General features: G+C 38.2%; 1 protein-coding gene across 22 annotated transcripts in view; it reads right to left on the bottom strand.

Annotated features, from left to right (window-relative positions):
* Positions 1-27,022, bottom strand: part of REV3L (REV3 like, DNA directed polymerase zeta catalytic subunit) — a 171,382-nt gene that overhangs the window by 15,534 nt on the left and 128,826 nt on the right. For 16 of the 22 annotated variants that reach the window (XM_036318171.1, XM_036318167.1, XM_036318154.1 and 13 more), the window contains 7 exons: positions 25,385-25,503; positions 19,325-19,443; positions 13,726-13,867; positions 7,267-7,511; positions 4,856-4,964; positions 2,847-3,053; positions 486-595 (listed from right to left, as the gene is read on the bottom strand). In XM_036318171.1, the coding sequence (XP_036174064.1) occupies positions 486-595; positions 2,847-3,053; positions 4,856-4,964; positions 7,267-7,511; positions 13,726-13,867; positions 19,325-19,443; positions 25,385-25,503 (1,051 nt within the window). Of the gene's footprint in view, positions 1-485; positions 596-2,846; positions 3,054-4,855; positions 4,965-6,546; positions 7,106-7,266; positions 7,512-12,733; positions 12,772-13,725; positions 13,888-19,324; positions 19,444-25,384; positions 25,504-27,022 lie in introns of those variants that run through there. The other 6 variants (XM_036318172.1, XM_036318168.1, XM_036318174.1 and 3 more) reach the window with 6 other exon arrangements.

Here is a 27,022-nt window from a genome sequence, read left to right as displayed (position 1 = left end):
TTAAAAAATAGGTTATAGATTTCATTTTGAAGAATCATTCTTAACAACAGACTTTGGAGCCTAGTAAAAAGTTAACCACTCACAACTTTGGCAAATTGTCCCTCAAGAACAGTTTTATTATTTATTTTGATATACATTTAAATTCAGAGAGCTGCAACTATATGAGATATTATTCACATTAAAAGCTGTTTGTTTAAACAGACTAGACTCCTGTGTACACAATTTTACATAGATCATTTTCTACTTGGCTACCTGGAAGGATGCCATGGGAATTTTCACAGTGTTTGGCTCAGGACACTTACATTTTCTTGCTCTTAGGATCATATTTGGTAAATCAGGACTTGCCCTAACTCTGATCATAAGAACCAGAAAGGAATTAAATAAAACTCTATTTTAGGAATGATTACCCTTAAGCCATTCTAAACACTGAAATGAATATCTAAAGAGATGCAAAAAGACAGCTTCAAAACAGAAAGTTCACTTACCTATCAGTATCACCATACACAACCCTCGCTCCCCATTTCTTGGTATCATTCACCAGTTTAATAGCTCGTTCCAAGGTCTCTCGGGCTTTGTGAACAATACTATCACCAACCTGTTGGTACAAACACATTGAAAATAATATTTAATTTAGCTTAGTAAAGTCAATAGACTTTTAAAATATAATACTTAATTTTAAATACTAAACATTTCTAAAATTAAATAAAGGAAAAAGAACATAAAAAGAAACTAAATAGTCACCAGGGTCACCATTCTTTCTACAAGTATTCAAGAAGAAAATAAGATGAAGAATTTAAAAGAAGCCAGTCAAGACTTGCCTGTGAGTATAACAGTAAGTACAATGGATTGCATTTTACACAAGTACACAGCTACATTTGATTCCTGGAATAATAGAACCTTATTTATTCAAGGACTTTCTAATATGCCTTTATAACCAACCAAGCAGGAAATTACTCTGTGTATATGCATGAGTGTACGTGTATCTTTCAAAATTTTGTTAGAGGTTATGATAATTTTTCAGGATTATTAAAGTTAATGCTGAACTGAAATCTCAGTGATTGGTTATACAAAATTTTTAGGTAATCGTAAAACAGGAAAACGTATAATTATATGATGAAAATTACATTAAAGTATTCAATTTAAATCAAGTAGGCAGGTATATGTCTAACGGGTTTTTTCACTGGTGAGTGGTGAATCTTAATGATCAACTTGACATAGTATTTAGCATTGTTGCTTAATTTATTTAACTCGTTAAAGCTAAGAGTTGGGGAAAATTGCCCATTAGCACAAATGGAGAATTCTGTTTTAGAATTTTAAAATAAGAATTACATACTTTTTCCTCTCATGTTAAGAAGTGACAATAGTAATAATAATCCCTTCCCCTTTAACTGTAAAATTTGAATTATCTGAACTAAATGTAGGATTAAATAGTAGTTAAGAGGCTGTTTAAAGTTGCTTTATAAAGGAGATATTAAGTGTATGAACAAAGGAATAAATAGAAATACTGTAGCAGAAATTTAAAGGTCTCCTTTGAGACCTTTTCGTGCATTAAAAGTAGGTCAACAATAACCTAAAACATTTAAAAAATCATGTTATCTAATTGAAATTCAAGTTTTAATAAAATCTTTAATCTGTCATCTGTTGCCACTTTCAAAAAGATACACTTCAAAATATGTGATGGCAAATAGCTGGGTAGGTGAGCCACCTAGTGTCAGAGTCAAATGTGCTTCTGAGATACATGCACATATGGACCCTAACTGTCCGCCTCCTGCTGCCTGCTCTGACCCATTTAAGTTACACCCGGAAGAGTCAGAACTCTTGCAGCTACCCCTGCCCAAAGACTATGCAACCTGAAGGATTCAGTGGCATGAGGGTGAGGGGGAAGGAGAGAGGGAAGAGTGGTAATTAAATTAAAACACAGTCGGATACTTTGTGCCATGGTTTCTAATTTGAAAAATATTACTTTAGTACAGGGCTGAGAGATTGTATATAAAAGAGGAAAATAATTGGTAGACCACAATGTTCTGGCCTTCATTTGACACAAAAAGATCATTAACAAAACAAATTACATCATTCTTTTCTCAATCACTAGTATTATATTACTCTGTTACAGTATATTGAATTCATATCAAATTAACACCCTACTTTAGTAAATAATAAGAAATTAATCTTATTCTACGAAAAGTATCTTTTAGTTACAACTACCATTATAAAAGAAAGGTTCTGCTTTTTAAAAATATATTTTATTGATTTTTTACAGAGAGGAAAGGAGAGGGATAGAGAGGTAGAAACATTGATGAGAGAGAAACATCGATCAGCTGCCTCCTGCACACTTCCTACTGGGGATGTGCCCACAACCAAGTTACATGCCCTTGACCGGAATTGAACTTGGGACCTTTCAGTCCGCAGGCCGATGCTCTATCCACTGAGCCAAACTGGTTAGGGCAAGAAAGGTTTTGCTTTATATCTACTGCTACATGAGTAAATATGAAATGATTGTTCATTCTGACATTTGGAGAAGCAACCTACACTATTCATCAGATCTCTATCAATACATTAAAAGGAATTAGTACCAAGGTTGTTGTAAACATTGCTATAAATGTGGCATTGAAATCTTATGCTAATAGTTGGTTACAATATGGTCCTCCAGGTCATGTAGAAATATGTGTATGCTAATTTCTAAAATTATCAAAGACACAACAGCCCCGGTTTGAGAAAACTAATCCAATGTCATGGACATGAAACCCTTTAAAGTTTCAAAACAAAACAAACTGCTTTAATAAACAGGTTTTCATTTAACGCTACTTTAGTCTCTTTTGAAGAAACTACAGAATTATACCACTTACCTCAATGCATGGCATTCTCCCAGAAAAATTAGCAGCTGTATAGCCAAATGTGACATTTGCTATAAGCTTAAGTCCTAGCTGTCGTGCATCGAGCATTCGTGAAAGGGCTCTGTCTTGCTTATAAGCCTTCATTGACTGCTTCACCATGAGTCTAGTCTTCAAAATTTCTTCCAACATTATTGGTAGCACTCCCTTTCTTACTGAAGGCTATCATAAAGGAAAAAAAGAATGTTTGAAATCCCTCAAACATTAGATTTAGATAATTAAGAAGCACAAAGTATAACAATGGCCAACTGTCATGAACTGAAACATTCTAACAATAAAGTGGCCAGAGCACCAATGGCAGTCAATACAAAATCATCACACTTTCTTTCTTTTGCAGAGGACTTTTTTCCTAAAAGGTTCCTGTAATAGTTATAAATCTAATGAAGTATTATTTCATGAGTTCAAAGACCCCCAGGGAGGAGGATGTCAATTAGTGCATAAGGAGAGACCATAGAACAAGTTCAGAGGGAAGTTTTGTTTGAAACTTTGATCCAAACCCTTACTCTTTCAGAAAGACACACGGGATTTGTATCACTCATAACAAACCTTAGTTTTTAAAGATCTCATCCTCATGACCCCAGTAATCTGCTTGGAACTCCATTTATCTACCTTGGAAGAATGATGAGCTGGGTTGACTCTGCTGACATTCAAACCTGCAGTTCCAGGGACTCTAGGTATTTCAAATCTGATGCTTAGACCACTAAGCCATCCCCTCCGGCCTATATTTATTAGCAATCTGGAAGAGGGGATGAATAGTGAGGTGATAAAATTTGTTGATACAAAAAAAAAAATCATTTGTATTAATCAAGATTAGGGAGAATTTATGAGAACTCCAGCAGGAATGAAAACCAAAAAACAGTATTAACTCTGAGGATGATTCACAGATACATGCAAGGTAATAATGCATGCTGGACTGAACAATTAAAGCTGCAGGTACAGGATAACCATACACCTGAATATTAAAAAAAAAAAATCTTATTTTCATTAAACTTTACACATTGGGTCAAAATGTAGATGTAAGTTTTAAAAATGTTAAAGGGAGATAAGCTGCTAGATGTGTGACAATGAAAACATCATCTAATCTCTAATTCATTCTGTGTACTGTTTAAAGAAGCCGTATGTTTATGTTAGGACATAATATTTGTAATAATGTGAAGACGTACTTTTCCCCAAAAGGAATATATCATGAACTCTCTGGTAAAAATTTTCCTCATATCTAAGTGGCTAATTTTAAACACAGCATGCTCTTACTGGTAAAGAAAGATGCTCCCTTTGCTAAGTACACCAGAACGAATTTGAGGGCTCGTGAGGTCCATGCTACCATCAACCACCCTCCTGTCCCATGATTCTAGTATGCTAAGGAAATTGAAAAGAAAGGAGAGGCAATATAATATTCTCCCAGATCTCTCCTATTTGTCTTTAGTTTATTCATTTATGAGGCTTTCCTCAGTCTCTTTTGAAGAGAGATAAGGGAGAGAAAAAAAGAGAGACCTTATTATTAGTTTGGATATCTTTTTAGAAATTCAATCAATAAACAAGAGTATCATTCTTTCTAAGATAGTCTTAATTTAAAATAATGTAGAAGAACAATTAGCAGAGTGTACACATCAAAGCAATTTAAATCTTGGTAAGTTAACATCACTGTGATCATTAAGTAGCTATTTAAGGCTGCCAGATTCTAACAGAGGGCAGAAGGTATACATGTTTAGTTCTTTCAATATTTCACTGAAAACTAAAATATAGTAATTAAAATATTTTAAACCTAAATTCATGCCAAACAAGATGACTATTTAAAAATTTATTTCTTGGAAGATTCCTATATTTTTGACTGTGTGAGATAAGATATTCAAGCAAACTTATTTTCCCCCCTCTGTATTATAGGCCAACAAAGTCTAAACCATTAGCTCTCCAAAGGTTAAGCCATAGCAGATACCTTTCTTTCATTTACAAGAGAGTATTATTACCTTGACAAAAGCTATTCCATTGGGGGACACTGTGATGTCATGCCTAATTTGGTAAAGTAAATCTGGAGGCACTCTCAGGGAGGTACAGCCAAATTTGAACTCATCAAACCTGTTAAGAAAATATTAAGTAAACACTTTCTCCAATCATAGAAGAGATTCTAAGCAATTTTAGGAATATTTCTAATTCCATTAGAAATTCATTTCAAACATCTAAACATGATTTTTGTATTTAGTAACATGCTTGTCTATAAAAAAAATTTCTTCAAATATTCACAATTTGTTAAAAGAAATATTTCTTAGATGACACTATCCTAAAATTTATGGATAAAATCTATACTGAAATACCAAATTTCAATTCAACACACGATTACCCTACACTAAGTTTCTTAAAGAAAAACTTAAGCCTTAAAAGGGTTGTAAATTACTTTCCAAATTTTTTCTTTTTTTTTAAATTAAATCTTTGTTGTTCAGATTATTACATTTGTTCCTCTTTTTTCCCCACCATAACTCCCCTCCTCCCAGTTCCCACCCCACCCTCCGCCCTCACTCCCCATCCACTGTCCTCATCCATAGGTGCATGATTTTTGTCCAGTCTCTTCCCGCATCTCCCACATCCCTTTCCTCCCCCAAGAATAATCAGTCCATTCCCTTTCTATGTCCCTGATTCTATTATAATCACCACTTCATTCTGTTCATCAGATTATTTATTCACTTGATTCTTAGATTCACTTGTTGATAGATGCATATTTGTTGTTCATAATTTGTATCTTTACCTTTTTCTTCTTCTTCCTCTTCTTAAAGGATACCTTTCAGCATTTCATATAATACTGGTTTGGTGGTGATGAACTCCTTTAGCTTTTCCTTATCTGTGAAGCTCTTTATCTGACCTTCAGTTCTGAATGATAGCTTTGCTGGATAAAGTAATCTTGGTTGTAGGTTCTTGGTATTCATCACTTTGAATATTTCTTGCCATTCCCTTCTGGCCTGCAAAGTTTCTGTTGAGAAATCAGCTGACAGTCGTATGGGTATTCCCTTGTAGGTAACTGAGTTTCTTTCTCTTGCTGCTTTTAAGATTCTCTCTTTGTCTTTTGCTCTTGGCATTTTAATGATGATGTGTCTTGGTGCGGTCCTCTTTGGATTCCTTTTGTTTGGGGTTCTCTGCGCTTCCTGGACCTGTAAGTCTATTTCTTTCACCAGGTGGGGGAAGTTTTCTGTCATTGTTTCTTCAAATAGATTTTCAGTATCTTGCTTTCTCTCATCTTCTGGCACCCCTATAATTCTGATGTTGGTATGCTTGAAGCTGTCCCAGAGGCTCCTTACACTATCTTCGTATTTTCGGATTCTTTTTTCATTTTGCTTTTCTGGTTGGGTGTTTTTTGCTTCTTCGCATTTCAAATCTTTGCCTTGATTCTTGCGCTCCTCTGGTCTGCTGTTGGGAGTCTGTATAGTATTCGTTATTTCAGTCCGTGTATGCTTAATTTCTAGTTGGTTCTTTATCATAACATCGAGGGTCTCATTAGATTTCTTGAGGATCTCACTACATTTATCGACGGCTTCTAGACAGTTCTTAAGAGACCTTAAAACTGTGGTTCTGAATTCAATATCCTCCATTGACAGTTTTGTCCTGTTTCTTTGTCTCCGCATTTTTTATGCTTTCTTGGTGCACCCCTAGTGGTCTTTGTGCCCAGTCTTGTTGTAGTTAAGCCTTGATTGTTGTCGGCAATACCGGGGGTGATTTGACCTCCAGGCTAACTGGCTATGAGAGTCCCCCAAATTTTTTCTTAATAAAAAGTATTACCAATACAATTTCCACAAATGCTTTCTATGAAGTAGTGAGTATATTCTAGATAAAATTATAACACTTGGTATTAAATACACAAAAATCATTATTAAGAAAGACAGTATTTCTTATGTCCTGAGAAAAATATCTACTCCTTTGAGCTAAAAATATTGTTCTCATTCAGCTTATAAAATTCTTTGACATGAACAGCTAAAACATTTAACAGCGTAACTTTAAAAAATTCAAACTATTTCTAAGAAAAGAGGAGTTGGTAACTGGAGTTGTAAGATCATAATCCTCAAACAGTTCCACTGAAAGGTGATTTATATTAACAAGTTAAATATAACTCTCAATTAAAGAGAGACCACAGATATGCATGGAGAATGCAACAGATAGTTGCAAGGCTGATGTATTCACAACTTGTTCATATGTGTCATCCATCGGTGATGCTGACTTAGTCATATGATGATCTATGTCAATTAGTAAGAAAATAAAAATAACAAATTAGCTGTGCTACAGCCCATTCATTCATTTTGCTCATAAGGATAGTATCGAGTGCAAAAAGACACTCAAAGTATAATTTTAGTAGTAAGTACAAAGCACAACATAATTGTAAATATGAAAAACTTACTTTCCCAAGTTCTCCACATGGCCAAGACAGGTGGAAAAACAGTAGTTGTATGCAATCACAATAGAAGGATATAGTGACTGGAAATCCAGAACAAGAACAGAGTTGCTATAGAAGCGAGATTCAGGCTCCATAATTAGGGGGACACATTGTGGGGCTCTCATCTGGGACCTCTGCTGTACATTAGGTGTCACAGGAATATAGTTCATTGGTTTAGCAATACGCAACATCATTGACTCCACACGGTACTGTGGGCAGAGAAGTGGAAGTAGGAAGAGAAGAAGAAATAGTTTAAATATACTGTTCTTTGGAATAATTATCTGGGAAATGTTTTGCTCTTCAGAATAAGGCTGCATGACTTTCTTACAATAAAGTTACACAGTATTGATTATTCGGTCAGTTATTAGGTGCTTGAAGAGGACATTTATAAATCCTTTTCGTATTCCCATAACTTTTTAAAAAATTCTTTATTGTTTAAAGTATTACATATGTCTCCTTTTCCCTCCATTGACCTTTCCCAGCCCACATCCCATCCCCCATTGTCTGTGTCCATTGCTTATGCTTATATGCATGCATATAAGTCCTTTGGTTGATCTCTTATCTCCCCTCCACCCTCCTCCTGCTTTCCCTCTAAGGTTTGACAGTTTGTTTAATGCTTCTATGTCTCTGTAAAAACTATAAAACATGTCAAAAGGCTTACATCATAAAGCAATATTGAAAAGACAAATACAGTTAGATTTCTTTTTACATTTAAATACAGCTCTATCACAATAAGTGGATGTAGGAGAGACAGCTGTATAGCTTGTCAACTTATTTAAAAAGTTGGCCAATCTATTTGGGAAAGTCTGAGAATGAAACTCAGGAGACTTGAGATGATAAATATTATCCCAATTTTTCAAGAAGGAAACACAAAGATTCCAGGATTAAAAGGTAATCCGCTTAATACTTGCAAAATTGAATCAAACAATTCATTATTTATAATAACTGCTTAAGCAGATGGTTTGGAATATTAAATTAAAAAAAGCACTCGCCCATGCCTCCTGGGCACCCGGCCTTTCACTGTCAGCGCGTGAAGCTCCTGCCAGCCTACAGCGGCCGCGCCTCCCAATTCCCTGAGCCCATTTTTGACTATTGGAGTGTGTGACGCTCCCGCCAAGCCTGCCACCACAGCTCAGAACCCGCGCAACTCGGCGCCTGGACCCTTCAGCGACAGCAAAAATGGGGAGACTAAAAAGCAACCCCCAAAGAAAAGAAAAGGAAGAGTCACAAAAAACTAAAAATAAAGGGGGTGGGGGTGGGAAGGGAACTAAATGAAACAAAGGCATGCAATGTGTCAGAAAAAGAATTCAGAATAATGGTCATACAGTTCATAAACCAGATGAACGGGAAAATCAACCTATGTAAGAATCAAGAAGAAATAAAAAGTGATATAGCTACAATAAAACACATGATAGAAGGTTTCAACAGTAGACTAAGAGAAGCAGAGGACCGAATTATTGTGCTAGAAGATAGGGCTGACAAGCCCAATTTGAACAGCAACTGGAGAAAAAAATTAGAAAGTAGGAAGAGAGCCTAAGGGAGGTTTGGGACAACATGAAACGAAGTAACATACATATAATAGGGGTGCCAGAAGGACAAGAAGAGCAGCAAGAATTAGAGAACCTATTTAAAGAAATAATGACAGAAAACTTACCTGATTTGGGGAAGAAAAAAGTCACAGCACAGAGTCCCAAAAAGTTGAACCCCAAAAGACCCACACCAAGACATGTCATAATTACAATGGCAACTGTTAACAACAAAGAGAGAATCTTAAGGGCTGCAAGACAGAGACAAAGAGTTACCTACAAAGGACATCCCATTAGATTATCAAATGATTTCTCAACAGAAACACATCAGGCCAGAAGGGAATGGAATGAAGTATATAAAGTAATGCAAATCAAGGGACTGAATCCAAGAATACTCTATCCAGCAAGGCTATCGTTCAAAACTGAAGGGGAAATCAGGAACTTCACAGACAAAAAGAAAGGCTAAGGGAATTTATCAATACCAAGCCAGCAATGCAAGAAATGCTAAAGGATTGTTGTAAAAAGAAGGAAAAAAAAAGGGGAAGAACACAGGTACAAAAAATAAAAATGGCTACAAACAAGTACCTATCAATAATAACTTTAAATGTAAATGGACTAAATGCTCCAATAAAAAGACATAGAGTGGCTGAATGGATAAGAAAACATGACCCATATACTAGTACTAGTATATGCTGTTTACAAGAGACCCACCTAAGAACAAGAGACTCACACAGATTGAAAATAAAGGGATGGAAAAATATATTTCAGGCAAATGGAAATGAAAAAATAAGCTGGGGTCGCAATATTTATATCTGACAAAATAGACCTCAAAGTGAAGGCCATAACAAGAGATAAGGAAGGCCCACAGCATATAATGGAGTCAAGACAGTCTCTTCAATAAATGGTGTTGGGAAAATTGGAAACATGCAAAAAAATGAAACTAGATGACCAACTTACACCAGACACAAAAATGAACTCAAAATGGATAAAGGGGAAACAGCCAAGATGGCGGCATAGGTAACACCTGAATTTGCTGCTGCACATAACCACATTAAAGCTACAACGAAAAGACAAAATGAATATCATCCAGAACCACGGGAAGGCTGGTTGAGTGGAAATTCTACAACTAGAAGGAAAGAGGAAAGTTCATTGAGTCTGGCAGGAGGTGCAGAGGTGTGGAAGTGCGGAGGTATGGAGGCAGGTGCGTGCGAAAGGGGCTGGCAGCTGTTGTCTTTTTCAATCGGAAGGGAGATACAAGCTCCCGACTGCTCTGAACTCCAGTTCCGGGTGAGAATTTGGGGACCCAGACTCATACGGAGAGAAACTGGACTGTCTGGATTGGGCCAGAATGTGAGGGCAGCAGTCATTATTCCTGCATGGGGCAAGGGACACAGACCCCAGGACCTCTCCGAGGCATAGCAGACTGGCAGCCACTGCAGTTTGCTCCACCCTTGTGATTCCCTGAGACCCCGCCCCACCCAATTTACAACCCCACCCAAGCTGTGCGCAGAGGCTTTGCATATGAATGGCTTGGCCGTTCTCCGTCTAAAAAACTGGGCAGACTCAGTGAGCACCAAAGCCCCACTGAAGCAAGTCCTGCCCCATAAGGGTGCCTCCAGCACAGAAGTTCTCCCATTATAGAAACAACTGGTCCTCACAGCCAATTGGCCTGGAGGTCAATTCCTCCCAGTGATACCAACAGCAATCAAGACTTAACTACAACAAGACTGTACACACACCCCACAAAGGGGTGCACCAAGAGTGTCCACCTCAGGTAATTGGGGAGGCTGAGCCACTGGCCCCTATAGGACACCTAGCACACAAAGCCACTCTATCAACACAGGGAAGCAGCCAAAATGCAGAGACAAAAAAACAGGTCACAAATGAAAGAAATGGAGGAAAGCAAACTACTGGATATAGAGTTCAAAACCACGGTTATAAGGTTACTCAAGAATCTTCTAGAAACCTGAGAAATATAGTGAGACCCTCAAGGATATGAAAAAGGACCAATTAGAAATTAAGCATACACGGACTGAAATAAAGAAAAAATATAGAGTTCCAACAGCAGACTAGAGGATCCCAAGAATCAGGTCAAAGATCTGAAATATGAAGAAACAAAAAACACCCAATCGGAAAAGCAAAAGGAAAAAAGAATACAAAAATATGAAGATAGTGTAAGGAGCCTCTGGGACAGCTTCAAGCGTACCAACATCCGAATTATAGGGGTGCCAGAAGAAGAGAGAGAGCAAGATATTGAAAACCTATTTGAAGAAACAATGACAGAAAACTTCCCCTACCTGGTGAAAGAAATAGACTTACAAGTCCAGGAAGTGCAGAGAACCCCAAACAAAAGGAATCCAAAGAGGACCACACCAAAACACATCATAATTAAAATGCCAAGAGCAAAAGACAAAGAGAGAATCTTAAAAGCAGCAAGAGAAAAACAGTTAGTTACCTACAAGGGAGTGCCCACATGACTGTCAGCTGATTTCTCATCAGAAACCATGCAAGCCAGAAGGGAGTGGCAAGAAATATTCAAAGTGATGAATAGCAAGAACCTACAACCAAGATTACTCTACCCAGCAAAGCTATCATTCAGAATTGAAGGTCAGATAAAGCGCTTCATAGAAAAGAAAAAGCTAAAGAGTTCATCACCACCAAACCAGTATTATATGAAATGCTGAAGGGTATTCTTTAAGAAGAGGAAGAAGAAGAAAAAGGTAAAGATAAAAATTATGAACTACAAAGTGACAACAAATACATATCAACAAGTGAATATAAAAATCAAGTGAATAAAAAATCTGACGAACAGAATAAACTGGTGAATAGAATAGAATCAGGGGCATAGAAAGGGAGTGGACTGACAATTCTCAGGGGGAAGGGGGTCTGGGGGGTGTGGGAAGAGACTGGACAAAAATCGTACACCTATGAACGAGGACAGTGCGGGGGGGGGGGGGGGGTAAGGGCAGGGGGTGGGGTGGGAACCGGGTACAGGGGAGCTATGGAGGGAAAAAGAGGAACAACTGTAATAATCTGAACAATGAAGATTTATTAATTTTTTTTTTTTAAAAAAAGGATAAAGGACATAAATGTAAGATGGGAAACCATAAAAATCTTAGAAGCCACAGGCAGCAAAATTGCAGACATTTGTCATAGTAATATCTTTACCAACACAACTCCTATGGCAATGGAAACTAAGGAGAAAATAAACAAATAGGACTACATCAAAATAAAAAGCTTCTGCACAGCAAAAGAAGCCATCAACAAAACAACAAGAAAGCCTACTGCATGGGAGAACATATTTGCCAATGTTATCTCCAATAAGGTTTTAATCTCCAAAATTTATAGAGAACTCATACAACTTAACAAAAGATAAATAATCCAATCAAAAAATGGGCAAATGACTTAAATAGACATCTTTCAAAAGAGGACATACAGAAGGCCAAGAGACATATGAAAACATGCTCAAAGTCACCAATCATCTGAGAGATGCAAATCAAAACAACAATGAGGTACCATTTCATACCTGTCAGAATGGCTATCATCAACAAATCAACAAACAACAAGTGCTGGAGAGGATGCAGAGAAAAAGGAACCTTCATGCACTGCTGGTGGGAATGCAGACTGGTGCAGCCACTGTGGAGAATAGTATGGCGCTTCCTCAAAAAATTAAAAATGGAACTCCCATTTGACCCAGTAATACCACTTCTAGGAATATATCCCAATAAAACAGAAACACCAATCAGAAAGGATAATATGCACCCCTATGTTCATAGCAGCACAATTTACAATAGTTAAGATTTGGAAACAGCATAAGTGCCCATGAGCAGATGAATGGATTAGAAAACTGTGGTACATCTACACAATGGAATACTACGCTGCTGTAAAAATGAAGGAATTCTTACCATTTGCAACAGCATGGATGAAACTGGAGAGCATGATGCTAAACGAAATAAGCCAGTCAGAAAAAGATAAATATCACATGATCTCACTCATTTGTGGAATATAATGAACAATATAAACTGATGAGCAAAAATAGAACCAGAGTCACAGAAGCATCGAACAAACTGTCCGACCTATGAGGGAAGGTGGGGGTGAGGGGGTGAGAAATCAACCAAAGGACTTGTATGCATGCATATGAGCATAACCAATGGACACAGACGGGGGTAGGGGGTGTGTGAGGGCATGTGCTGGGGGGTGGGGGCGGTTGGGGAGAGGTCAATGGGGGAAAAAGAAGACTTATGTAATACTTTAAACAGTAAAGAATTTTAAAAAGAGAAAAAAAAAACTAACTCTAATTAGTAAGAATTAGCATGGGCTCACTGAAAACTTCTCATGTGGTTTTGAGGTATCCACCTTTTTAAAAATTATGAGCCAGCTCAAATAGTTTTTAAAACATATAGGGTTATAAATAAATATAATAAATAGCTTATATGTAATAAAATGAAATAAACAAATAGTAATGCCAAAGTAGTGCTCTAATTACTGATATCATAGATTGGGAGAATGCTATAGATATAGATTAATTAAAATAATTAAAAGATTTTATGAGGTTAAGGAACCTGAGGGATTTAATGTGGTATCCCTGATGCCTACTATAATGTTTATTTAACACATTAAAGGTATTCAAATAAGTATTTGTTAACTGAGTGCACAAAATCATTTTTATCAAGGCATGTGACAAAATCATTATATCCTTGGAAAATTAGAAAGATATTAATTAAATGGCTTCTAAGCTCTCATTTCTTTTTAACATTAAAAAAAAATCACCTCAAACATCTCAAAAATAATGTATTACTCATACAGAACTTTCAAGTGTGCAAAAAAACCCCAACCAAACAACTTCAACCAACCAACCAACCAACCAACCAACCAACCAACCAACTGGATTTCCTACCTGTGAACCCCTTGTCAGTACATGTAAAAACTGAATGCCAAAAAGTCTAGCCATTTCACTGGTTTTTCCAATCAGGTCCAGCTGTTCTAACATTTGGAGATTTCCGCGCACACGGCTGATGTAATGATCAACCATTTTCCATCTGTTAAAAGAGAATCGATGCTATGAACATTAGGAAAAAATTGGGACACCTGAAATTAGTACTGTTTTCATTCTGCCAAAACATACATATTAATAGTGAGGTTATTTGAAGGGTAATGATATATGTTAAAGTATTTTAAAGAATTAAACATTAGAAAATATCTGAAATATTAAAAATATTTCAGATATTTCCAAAGCATAAAACAGTGAAAATATGCAAAGTTTGAAATAGCGCTTGTGATAAGATGGTAAGACTAAACATAATTATTTTCAATATTTTTCTTGGTGTTACTTTTTTTTCTAAAAAAATTAACTTACTCTCCTAGATGCACTGATGATGATGCAATAATTATACAATTATAATTTATCGTATCTGTAGGTGTTTTTATATCCTTGCCCAATATTTTTTTATTTTAGAGAGAGGGAGTGAAAGAGAAAAACATTGATGTGACAGAGAAACACTGATTGTTTCCTCCCATATGCCTCAACCAGGGATTGATGGGAAACCTTTTGGTGTATGGGATGATGTCCCAACTGAGCCATTGGCCAGGGCATCTATCTATCTATCTATCTATCTATATGAACATGGAAACTTTGGGTTATCATTTGTAAATACCAGTCTAAAATAAAAGCATGAATTATCTTCTCATGGGAAGAAACAGAGTAGTTTGAAAAAGATTTAGAAAAATGAGGAAAATAATTTTTATGAAACCATAGTGGGGTAAATGTACATCAAATTAGTATTTCCTGTGAAAACAAAAATATTATTTTCTTTGATTTAAACTTTAAAAAAAATTGACCTGTTTATCTTTTTGTTAAGAAAACAAGCAAACGACAACCCTCACCAGAGCCATAAAAAGAATTTTTCATTTAATATTATGTCATTAAAATGCAAAAATTACCCAAAAGTATACTATTCTATACAATAAAGAGGGAATATGCTAATTGACCATCACACCCTCACAAGATGGCGGTGCCCAGTCCCCTCAGCCCCGCCGGGGGCCTCAGGTCCTTCTGCACCCCCCACTGACTGAGGCTCAGGCAAGCAGGGCCAGCTGAGGTGCAGGCAAGCCTCGGATGGCAGCTGCCCAGCCGCCCAGGACCAGCCCGAGGCTCAAGTAACCAGGGACGGCAGAGGCTTGTGCTGCTGGCAGTGGCAGCAGCAGAGGTGTGATGGGGGCATTGCCTTCCCCTGATCGCCGCCAAGTCGGCTCCCGCCCCTGAGGGCTCCCGAACTGTGAGAGGGGGCAGTCTGGGCTGAGGGACCCCTCCTCCAGTGCACGAATTCTCATGCACTGGGCCTCTAATCTATAATAATAAAAGTGTAATATGCTAATTAGACCGGACATCCTTCTGGATGTTCTTTCTGGACAAAGACACAGTGGGTGGGGGCTGAGGCAGAGACTCCCTGGCTGTGGCTGCAGTGGCGGGTGGGGGTCAGGGCCAAGGCCGTTGCATGAATTTCGTGCATCGGGTCTCTAGTAAAGAATAAAATTCATTCATTGAAAGAATATTAAGGTTTAAATATATTGCAACTTTTAATTACGTGGCTCTTAGAACAATATAGTCATATAACTGCTAAATATAAAAAGTTAAGACTGCAGACAGGGCTCAGTGATTGAGCATTGACCTGTGAACCAGGAGGTCACACTTCCATTTAGCTCAGGGCACATGACCAGGTTGCTGGCTCGATCCCCAAGTAGGGAGGGGCGTGCAGGAGGCAGTCAAATGATGATTCTATCTCATCAGTTGCTGGGGTCCAACCCCAGCAGGTCCAGGGGTCCCCAAAGGTGTGGACGGAGTCGGCGAAGAAGGAATGACACGGAGACAGCGTTCAGTTGATCAGCAGCCTAGCCAGGATCTCTAGCCAGGATCTCCAGCCAAGTTCTGGTCTGGAATCTCCAGCGAAGTTCTGGTTAGGATCTCCAGCCAGGTTCTGTGTCCATGTTCTCTTGCTAGGTTCTCCAGGTTCTCCAGCCAGGTTCTGTCCAGGTTCTCCAGCCAGGTTCAGTCACCAGGTTCTAGTCAGGTTCTCTTGCCAATTTCTGTAGTCAGGTTCAGTCCAGGATCTTTTACCATGTTCTCTCCAGCGAAGTTCTTCTGTTTCTAGGTTCTGTGTGGGTTCTGTCTTCCAAGTTCTGTCTTCTAAGTTCTGTGTTGTTACATCTGTATTTATACCAGTTGATTCCAATCCTATCAATCTCTATTCCAAAGGTTAGGGCGTTTCTTATCTCCATTCCAGGGAGTAAAGATTATGTAGCTTAAGCATGATTGTTTGTAGTTAAAGTGATTAATTACCCGCCTGGCACTTAGTTAAGAGGTTTTATTCCCTCCCTGACTTCAGGGGAAAATCCCTACCTGGGGAAACAACCTTTCTCAGAGACTTTGGTTAAAACACATAGTGCCAAGAAGGTGAGCAAACATATTAAGAACAGTATGCCATATATGCCAGGTCCCTTGAAACAGCAAGGATGGACCGGCTCCCGGCAATCAGTGATGTTTGTATCTCTTTCTCCCTCTCCTTCTCTGAAATCAATAAAACGTATTTTTTAAAAATGCACTGCATACACTGGAAAAAAGAGAATGACTTGATTTTTTACCAGAAACAATAGAGGCCGGAAGAAAAGGAAATGAAATCCTTAAAGTGGTGAGGAAAAAGAAATCTCAACCCCAGAATTAGACAGCAAAAATATTAAAAAATTAAGGTGAGAAAAAGTTATTTTCAGAACAATAAAGACTGAGACAATTTGTTGCCATTAGCCTTGCACTAGAAGACTTGCCAAAGAAAATAATTTAGCAGTGTCTTAAAATGTAAAACAAGCCTAGCCAGTGTAGCTCAGTGGTCGAGTATTGACCTATGAACTAGGAGGTCATGGTTCAATTCCTGTTCAGGCATATGCCCAGGTTGTGGCCTTGATCCTCAGTGTAGGGCATGCAGGAGGCGGCTGATCAATGATTCTCTCTCATCATTGATGTTTCTACCTCTCCCTCTCCCTTCTTCTCTGAAATTAATAAAAAAATATTTTTAAAAAGTGAGACAGAGTCCCAGCAACAACACAGAGAAGGGTAACGATTAAAGAACCAGCTCTGGGCAGTGGACTTCCCCAAACCAGTTTTAAGTGCAATAGAGAAAATAAACCCAAGCTACTGAAGAGAGGCCATATAGCCTTGGAGGCCAATCCAGAAACACTGCCACCCAGAGGCTGAGCCACTGACTGACTCTTAGGTAAACACAAATTAAGGCAGTCTGGGACACAAATACGGCCTGCTTTAAAATCAGGACTGTGGTTTACAACACAGAGGAACAGTGTATCACAGGGAAATTCAACTCTCTCCTGAATACCTGGCAGGACTAAGGCGAGCCAGACTGACGAATAGAAGAACTGAAGGACCTTCACTACTGCAAATTTTTATTTATTTTTTTTATTCTTTTGTCACCTTTTAACTAAGAAACCAATTTTTTTTTCTTTTTCCATCACCTGATTTTACCCTTTTAATTACTACATTTTTATTTTTAACCAGTATTATTACTGCTACCATTTTACCATTTTTTAAAGTGTCATTTTATTTTGGGATTAGTGTTCTACATTCTATTTTCATCGTCCCTTTAGCATCATTTTTATCTACCTCAATTTTATCTCTATGCTAAAACCCTCTTTCTCACTTTTCCCCTTTTGTTGTCCTGTTTCTCTTACCCTATTCCTGCTTTAGATTTTTCCCTATTCCTTCTTTTTACCCCGTCAAAATTTCACCCTACTTATATATCCTATTTCCAATCTACTGCTCTAAATCCTTATACACCTCTCCCTTATCTTTCTTCACTATCCAAATTTTTTTTCCTTTTATCTTTCTATTGTTTTGTTGCTGTTTGCTTGATTGTTGAGTATATTGTTTTTGGTTTCTTTTTAGGATTGGTTGTGAGGTTGTTTTGGTTTTTCTTTTTATTTTTCTGCTGTTGTTTTGTTTTGTCCCCCCCCCCCCCCCCCCCAGTTATTCTTGTGCTTCTGTTTTCCCTTGTCTCACTTGATATTATTGGTTGTTTGTAGTTTGCATTTATCTCCAGGGATCTGTTGCTGGAATTTGTTGGGATTAGTGGCAGTTCTATCGGAGTTTTCTCCTCATATAAATAGTCTCTTCCTGTCTTCCACTTCATTCTCTCTTTTCGCTCTTTTTTCCCCCCCTCCTTTTTCCCCAATTTCATTTTTGCACTCCTTTTTTTTCTTTTCTTTTTTCTCTTTTATCTTTTTCTCTTCTTTCTTCCTTATCCCCTAATTCTCTTAACTCAGGTGGTCACCTTTATTTGGGGTTATTAATATCGTGAATACATTTGTGTTCAGTGCCTGGTGTGTTGTGCCTTGTTGTGTTGTATTTTGTGCCTTTAAATCAACGCAGCAGATCCAAGCAACAGCAGCCGCGTGATCACCACACCCTCTGTCTGAGGAACAGCAGCTGTACGTGAGGCCTTCCCCCACCAGCCAGAAGAGCCACCACAGCTGTGAACAGCACCCACCAGAGGAGCAGCTGCTACCACAACAGCCCGAGGAGCAACCACAGTCCAAGGAGTCACTGCCACCCAGGGAGCAGCCACTGAATGACTCAACATCTAGATATGTCGGAGAGATCAAACATGGGTAGACAAAGAAACCCCCAAAGGAAAGAAAAGGAGGACTTGCCAGAAAAGCAGCTAAGTGATACAGAGGCATGCAACATGACAGAAAAAGAATTCAGAATAAGGGTCCTAGAGTGCATAAACCGGATGGAGGAAAAAATCAACAACTTATGCAAGAAGCAAGAAGAAACAGATGAAAAAATCAATAACTTATGTAAGACCCAAGAAGAAATGAAGAGCGATATAGCTGCAATAAAAAAAAAAGTGAGACAAATAACCATGTGATCCACCAGAGAAATGAAAATGTTTGCTTACACAAAAATTTTCCTACAGTTTTACTTCACAATGGCCTCAAACTAGAAAAAACCTACTTGTCCACCAACAGGTAACTAGATACACTGGATACTCAAGTAAATTGTGGTAATTGAGTATTATTTACTAATAAAAATGAAAATTACTGCTGTATGTAACAGCATGGTTGAATCTCAAAGAACATACTGAATTTCTTGAAAGAAACCAGAAACAAAGGGATAGGTTGTAAATAACTCTATACAGAAGTTCTAGAACTGGCAAAATTAATCTATATCCATAGAAATTCAATTAGTACTTACCTGGGCAGTTAAAGAATAGGTAGTTTACTGCAAAGCTGTCTTTTAAAATTTTCTGAGTGTTAGAAATGTTGTTTTTTAAAAAATATTGATAGTGGTAGTGGTTATAGGATACATACATTTTTCAAAGTCATCACACAATACACTATAAATGTATGTATTTTACTGTATATAAATTATACTCCAATAATATTGGTTTTAAAAAAGAGACATTATCCTTTTCAGAGTTATAAAACATTACCTGTATAGATCTGTCTTGTTATCAAACCAATCTGATAAGACTCGAAAGGTAAAGAGGGGAAAACGCTGATGAAGAACGTGAAAGCTCACGTTTTCAAAGGTGTAGTTAGTCAGAGCCACCTAAAAACCAACAAAAAAACAAGACTCCATTATCATAATGCTTGTATTTATATACAAATTTGGTTTTAAAAGATTCTCAATATTACTTCTAACCTTTCATAATTAATTTAAAACTATGTGCATATAATATATAATATATGTATATATCTCCTAGGGGACAGAAATGTCCATAATAAATTAATATTTAATTGGAAAAATCTGACTTAATGAGATTCAACTTGGTCATGTAATACCTACTGAATAGATCCCAGTTCTTACCACTTCTTTTTATATTCTATGCCAATACAAATAATGCCAGGCAGAAGCATTGCTAAGCAAGTTAATTTTTTGTTCCTTCCATACTTACTGTTTGGTCCTTGATCACATACTTACTGTTTGTGATCTGTAATCCCACAGATTAGAGCATGAGTTATTTAGTTAAAGGCAGGCATTCATCCTGCTCCCAAGAATTACATCAATACTAAGACCCAACACAAGACATTATGGAGTCAGTTTCTTTCCAAAAGCAAAAGATTAAAAGGATATAGCAGAAATGTATCCCTATCTTCAAAATATGTAGGTAAAAAATGTGTTAATAGGAAAATAGTGAAAAAAAAATCCAAATTCATAAAACATATAGATGGTCTCTCAGAAATACCCATAAGACACAAGCAATTTAGACAATGGCAGGTATTGCAATGCAAAATGGAAATTAAGAAATCAGAATTCTCCATTATTAAGTCAGCTTGGTTTTCTGAGGAATAATAGTTCAAACAGCACTTCACACATTTATATATTATATTACAGTTTTAAAGTATTTTCTTTTCCATGTCCACAATCCAGCAAGTACGAAACAGGGATTGAAGGGTAAGCTCATCTTAGTGTACTGACCCAAACTGGTTTTACTTTATTTTCAACTTCTATCAATCTCCAGAACAAAAGTGCTGGAATGTAGCATACTTCAGAATGTACACACACACACACACACACTTTTAAACTCTGGAATGAGACTATTCTAGAGTCACCAGAATAAAGCAGGTCTTAGAAGTAAATCACTATTACCACCTCCTCCCCCTCTGCCTTGTAAATCAGTACTGGCCTGAAGTACTTCTCTCAAAAATAAATAACTCATGTTATTATCAAATCTCCATATCGGAATGACTCTTTTACCTGCTAATAATTTCATTTTTTTTTTTAAAGTTTCAATTTAGTTTCATAGAAAATGGAGCCAAACATCTGATCTCAGGTAGTTGATTACCTAATTAATACAGAGTATAGACTAAACCTAATCTGCTGGAATATACATCTTCATTAAAAAACAAAACAACAACGAAAACTCAGATGGAAAAGATCACTTTGTTGTCCTGCAGTTTTCTCATTAGGGAAAAACTGGAAGTTTGCCATAAATTGACCTATGAGATTAATTAGGGAATTTTCATGACCTCAAACTAAACTTAAATAGAATCTTAGAAATTCATCCCCAATATCTGAGGCAGGTGACAAATCCATGGTCTGGGTTGATATTGTTTCAAAGAGAAGAACTTCATAAATTTGATTAAGACTAAATGTATTATAACCCTAACTAGTGGCCCAGTGCATAAAATTCATGCACGGAGGGGCAGGGATTCCCTCAGCCCAGTCTGCACCCTCCCTAATCGGACATCCCTCTCACAATCTGGGACCACTGGCTCCTAACCGCTCACCTGCCTGCCTGCCTGATCGCCCCTAACCGCCCTCCCTTGCCTGCCTGATCGCTCCTAACTGCCCTCCCCTGCCGGCCTGATCACCCCTAACTGCCCTCCCCTGCTGGCCTGATCTTGCCTCCAATGGCTCTTCCCTGCTGGCCTGATCTCGCCCCCAACTGCCCTCCCCTGCTGGCCTGATCTCGCCCCCTATTGCTCTCCCCTGCCGGCCAATTTGGGTCTGATTGGTCAGTTTCTATGCCAGTCAGCATCAAAAGCTCCGCCTCCTAGGCAGCCACTGGCTCCTCAGTTCACCCAGATTTGGTTCTGATTGGTCAGTTTCTATGCCAATCAGTATCTCTGGGCCTATCTCTTGGCCTGATTAGAGAGGCGGGGCTGATCAGCAGCCCCCTCGGAGGCCCGGAGAGAAACAGAGGCACAGCTGCTGGCAAAGCCCGGAGAGAAAGAGAGAGGCAACAGCTGATCAACAGCTGCCACAAAGACTGCGGATCAGACCCTGCCTCTCTCTCCGGGCCTCTCTCCAGGTCACCACGGCAACCCGGCACTGACTGCAGGACTAAGTTCCGGTGTTGGGTTGAGCCTTTGGTCGGTCGTTATGGACCCTGGGTTTTTACATATTAGGATATTACACTCACTCTGAGTCTTCTTGGTGTCACAGAAGCATAACAATGCACAGCTATAATCTCAGTATAATAAAATTAAAGGAAACAAGAACTCAATAAAATTAAGACAATCCATGTTCAGAATGTTCCAATCTTCAGAGAGTGGTTTACTATAAAAGTTAAAATATGAATCTAAAAATATGAACTAGGAGTTTGTCACTTATCTTAGGCAGAAATCTGAGTAAGTTAAACATTGGGTAAATGTACTTTGTAGATCAAAGTCAGAATTGATATAAATGAAGGAAGTGTTCAGTGCTTATCCATTTATTTTACTGATAAAGGAGTGGGCTAAGAGGCAGGAAGCTACATTTTTCCATTCACTCATAGAGTCAATGTGCAAATCACAATGTTTAATCACTTCAGAAGCAAACTTACTCAGAACTGGGGGAGGCAGTCAGATCTAGTGCAGGGGGATACAGAAAATAATGAAAGGAGGCCACAAGTAAGCACCTGTGGCCTGTATTCTCCATCACCTCATTCCCTTAGTTGTTCCTCATTTCCCTGGAGTCTTCAATGTCAAAAAAATGTACATAAAGAAATGTACACAAATTTAAAGTGAACAACTCATGAATTTTTATGTATGTATACATCCATGTCACCCCATTCACATGAAGATACAGAAAATTTCTAGGACACTGGAAGGCTCCCTTGTGCACTTTCCCAGTCAATACTCATGAAAGTTAACCACTATAGATTATCCCTTTCCACTTTCTCCTCACTCCCCATCAAGACTTGACAGTTGGAGAGCAACTAAGATGGCGGCATAGGTAAACACCGGGAAATTATCGCCTCACACAACAATTGAAAATTACCGCAAAGGACTGAGCAAACATCATCCAGAACAACAGGAAGGCTGGCTGAGTGTAAATTCCACAACTAGAAGGAAAGAAAAGCACGCTGAGAGCCAGAGGCGCTGCGGAGGTGAAGTGCAGAGGTACGGCGGCGCGCGCGCGCGCGAGGAAAGGGGGTGGCGCCTGAGGACGCGGCTGTCTTTTTGAATCACAAACTCCCGACGGCTCTGAACTCCGGTTCCGGGAAGTCTCTGGGGACCCAGGTCTCATACGGGGAGAAGCTGGTCTGTCCGGCAGCGAGCGAACTTGAGGGCGGCTTTCCCTCAGAGGTGCTTGCAGCCGTTACCGGAACACTGAGACGCGCGACTCCGGGCGGAGAATCGGCCATGGCCGCTTTCTCCGCCCTCTGACTCCCTGAGACCCCGCCCCACCCAGGCTGCCGCAGAGGCTTTTGCATGTGAATGTACCTAACTGCAGCCGAACCAGGCAGACCTGGAACTTCCAAGAGAAGGCCCAAGGCCCCGCAGCGGCTTGCATTGCTTCACAGCTGAGCCTCTTCGTGGCTCCTGCTGTGTGGCCTCAGGCAGAGGCTGAATTAGCACCTCCTTAGATCCAGGAGCCACTGTACCCAGTGGTCAGAGGGGGTCCATCCAGACTGCAACTCCTCAGATCCATAAGGGACGCACTCAGGGAGCAGACTCAGTGAGCACCAAAGCCCCACTGAAGCAAGTCTTGCCCCAGAAGGGTGTCTTCAGCACAGAAGTTCTCCCACTTTAGACACAGCTGATTCTCACAGCCAATTGGCCTGGAGGTCAATTCCTCCCAGTGATTCTACAACAACCAAGGCACCAAGAGTGTCCACCCCAGGTAACTGGGGAGGCTGAGCTACTGGGCCCTACAGGACACCTGGCGCACAGGGCCACTCTATCAACACAGGGAAGCTGCCAAAATGCGGAGACAAAGAAACAGGTCACAAATGGCAGAAATGGAGGAAAGCAAACGATTGGATATAGAGTTTAAGGCCACGGTTATAAGGTTTTTCAAGAATTTTATGGAAACCGCCGATAAATTTAATGAATCCCTCAATAAGTATAGGGAGACCATGGAGGACATGAAAAAGGACCAACTAGAAATTAAGCATACACGGACTGAAATAAAGAATAATTTACAGAGATCCAGCAGCAGAAAAGAGGATCCCAAGAATCAAGTCAAAGATTTGAAATACAAAGAAACAAAAAATACCCAACCGAAAAAGAAAAAAGAAAAGAGATTCCAAAAATATGAAGATAGTGTAAGGAACCTCTGGGACAACTTCAAGCGTACCAACATCAGAATTATAGGGGTACCAGAAGGAGAGAGAGGGCAAGATATTGAAAACCTTTTTGAAGAAATAATGACAGAAAACTTCCCCTACCTGGTGAAAGAAATGGACTTACAAGTCCAGGAAGCGCAGAGAAACCCAAACAAAAGGAATCCAAGGAGGACCACACCAAGACACATCATAATTAAAATGCCAAGAGCAAAAGATAAAGAGAGAATCTTAAAAGCAGCAAGAGAAAGACAGTCAGTTACCTACAAGGGAGTACCCATACGACTGTCAGCTGATTTCTCAACAGAAACCATGCAGGCCAGAAGAGACTGGCAAGAAATATTCAAAGTGATGAATAGCAAAAACCTGCAACCAAGATTACTTTATCCAGCAAAGCTATCATTCAGAATAGAAGGTCAGATAAAGAGCTTCACGGATAAGAAAAAGCTAAAGGAGTTCATCACCACCAAACCAGCATTATATGAAATGCTGAAAGGTATTCTTTAAGAAGAGGAAGAAGAAAAAGGAACTCTTACCATTTGCCACAGCATGGATGGAACTTGAGAGCGGATAAATACCACAGGATCTCACTCATTTGTGGAATATAATGAACAACATAAGCTGATGAACAAGGACTGATCCAGAGACGGAGAGGCATTGATTGGACTGTCGGGACTTGGAGGGAAGGTAGGGGAGGGTGGGGGTAAGGGGGAAAGATCAACCAAAGGACTTATATGCAAGCATATAGGCCTAACCAATGGACATGGACAACGGGGGGGTGAGGGCATGAGCGGGGGTGGGGGGGTGGGGGGTAGAGGGTAACGTGGGGACAAGGACACATATGTAATATCTTAATCAATAAAAAATATATTAAAAAAAAAAAAAAAAAGACTTGACAGTTATCTTTCTTTCTTCCAAATGCATATACCATTTATATCTCATTTGGCTCTTACAAGGTGCCTGTACGGACAATGATAGATGCCCTATTAAAACCATAAAATATATATCTCACACACACACACATTTATTGTGAACATGATCTGTCCTCAAAGAACTTATTATATATTTTATTTTGTACATATCCTCAGTTCAAAAAGTACCTTCCTATATCTAGACTAAATTTTTCTTACTGTAATAAATGAAAAAGGCCAAATTAATTCATCTGGCGTTAAGTACAAATGATTTTAAGTGCAAGAAATGATAAAATTATACAACATTCAACACATACAGCATATTTTATGATAGCTATAGATTTTCTAGTTTACTGCTACCTTATATACAAATATTAAAATTCATCAATAACATTAAAGTTAAATACTTCTGTAGGTTTGTATTATAGAAAGTGGTTATTTTTGTAACTCTACTTAAGTATAATACAAATAATTCACACAGACACATAGGTTACACAATAAGCTATACTAATATGGTATAATGATTAAAATCGTTATATTGAGCTAATCTCTTATTCACACCAAAATTGTAGCTAAAGCATCTTACCTCATTTCTCATGATTCTCCAAAGATTCAGTGTAATTCGGCCAACAATATTTATCTCACTCATTGTATCTGACCCATAGTCATCTCTTTCAGCAGCAAATCTGTTCTCAATTTTGTCATCTATAGAAATGAAAATTGGCTGCATCAGGACTCACAGAAACCAAATTTATAAGCAAATTATGTCAAAGAAAGTGAGAATAAAAATTAAAGATGAAGAATAAAGATGAAATGTAATTCACAGTCTATTTTGTTTAGACTCAGAGATCATTATTTTGACTAACAAAATTATTTTTCTTTCCTCTTTAAGTTATGAAAGAATTTTGTGAAATAAATGTATTTAAAAACTATATATGTTTCAATAATAGTGTGTATATAATAATATATAACAATATATATATATACATACCTTTGAAAAATAATAAACCCCTTTCTCTTTAAATTTGGTCATTTCTGGTGCTATTTTTATGAATACCTAAGCATTTGTTTGGTGCTAAAATGAAAAATGTCTACTATTAAACCAGTCATTTCTTGGAAAAAATGGTAGTTTTTAACCTAACCAATTCTCTGAAAATTTGTTGACATCAATTAATGATGTTCAAATTCAGGATGAAATTCCCTTAACTGTAGGAAGTCTTCATTCCTCTTACAGCAAATAGAATTCTGAGTCTAGTTTCTTAAGTGAAGATTTTACTAGATTGGAATTAAAATATGTTTTTCTATATAACACTGGATATATACAAATGTTGCTGATTAGAGGCTCTGAAATAATAATAAATATATTTACCATGTACTGAACAGCTATTATACTCTAAGAACTTCACTCACATTATTTTATTTATTTATTTATAAAAAATATTTTTATTGATTTCAGAGAGGAAAGAAGGAGAGAGAAAGAAACATCAATGATGAAAGAGAATCACTGATTGGCTGCCTCCTGCATGCCCCTTACTGGGGACCAAGCCTGCAACCCAGGTATATGCCTTTGACCAGAATCGAACTTGGGAACTTTCAGTCTGCAGGCCCAAGCTCTATCCACTGAGCCAAACCAGCTAGGGCCACATTATTTCATTTTAATACAACCACTTTATTATGTTAGTATACTTTTTATTTTGCACTGTAGTAAATTGTACTTGGAAATTTTTATCTTGCCCCAGCTTATGTAGTAACAGAACCAGTATTATACACCAGGGTTACCTGATTCCAAAGACCATGTACAAACCCCACCACACCCCACTCTTCTTTATTTTAAAGAGATAATGTTTGAAAAAAATTTTTTCATTTAACAAACACTTTTATAATGTTTATTATATTCTGACGTTTCAAGTATTTCACAATTGCCCTGAGATAAGTTCTATTATCATCCCCATTTTAGAGATGAACAAATTGAGGTATGGACAGGTTAAGTAACTTGCTTGACAGTTAGCAGTTTAGCCAGAATATTGGAGCCATGCAGTCTTTCTCTAGAATCTGTGCTCTTTACTATGCTGCCTCCCTCACCAGGCCCTTTCTATTGTACCATGTTGCCCCACAAATATGATTTCAGCAGTGATTTTAAAAGAACACAAGCTTCCATTCACCCTTCTGATTTGTAGTCATGTCTTACCTGTTATAGCTAATTAATCTAATTAAGGGCATCTGA

The sequence above is a fragment of the Myotis myotis genome, unplaced genomic scaffold (assembly GCF_014108235.1).
Source record: "Myotis myotis isolate mMyoMyo1 unplaced genomic scaffold, mMyoMyo1.p scaffold_m19_p_7, whole genome shotgun sequence".
In the NCBI taxonomy this organism is placed as follows: Eukaryota; Metazoa; Chordata; class Mammalia; order Chiroptera; family Vespertilionidae; genus Myotis; species Myotis myotis.
The sequence above is the reverse complement of the archived record's forward strand: the minus strand, read 5'-3'. Positions and strand labels throughout refer to the sequence as shown.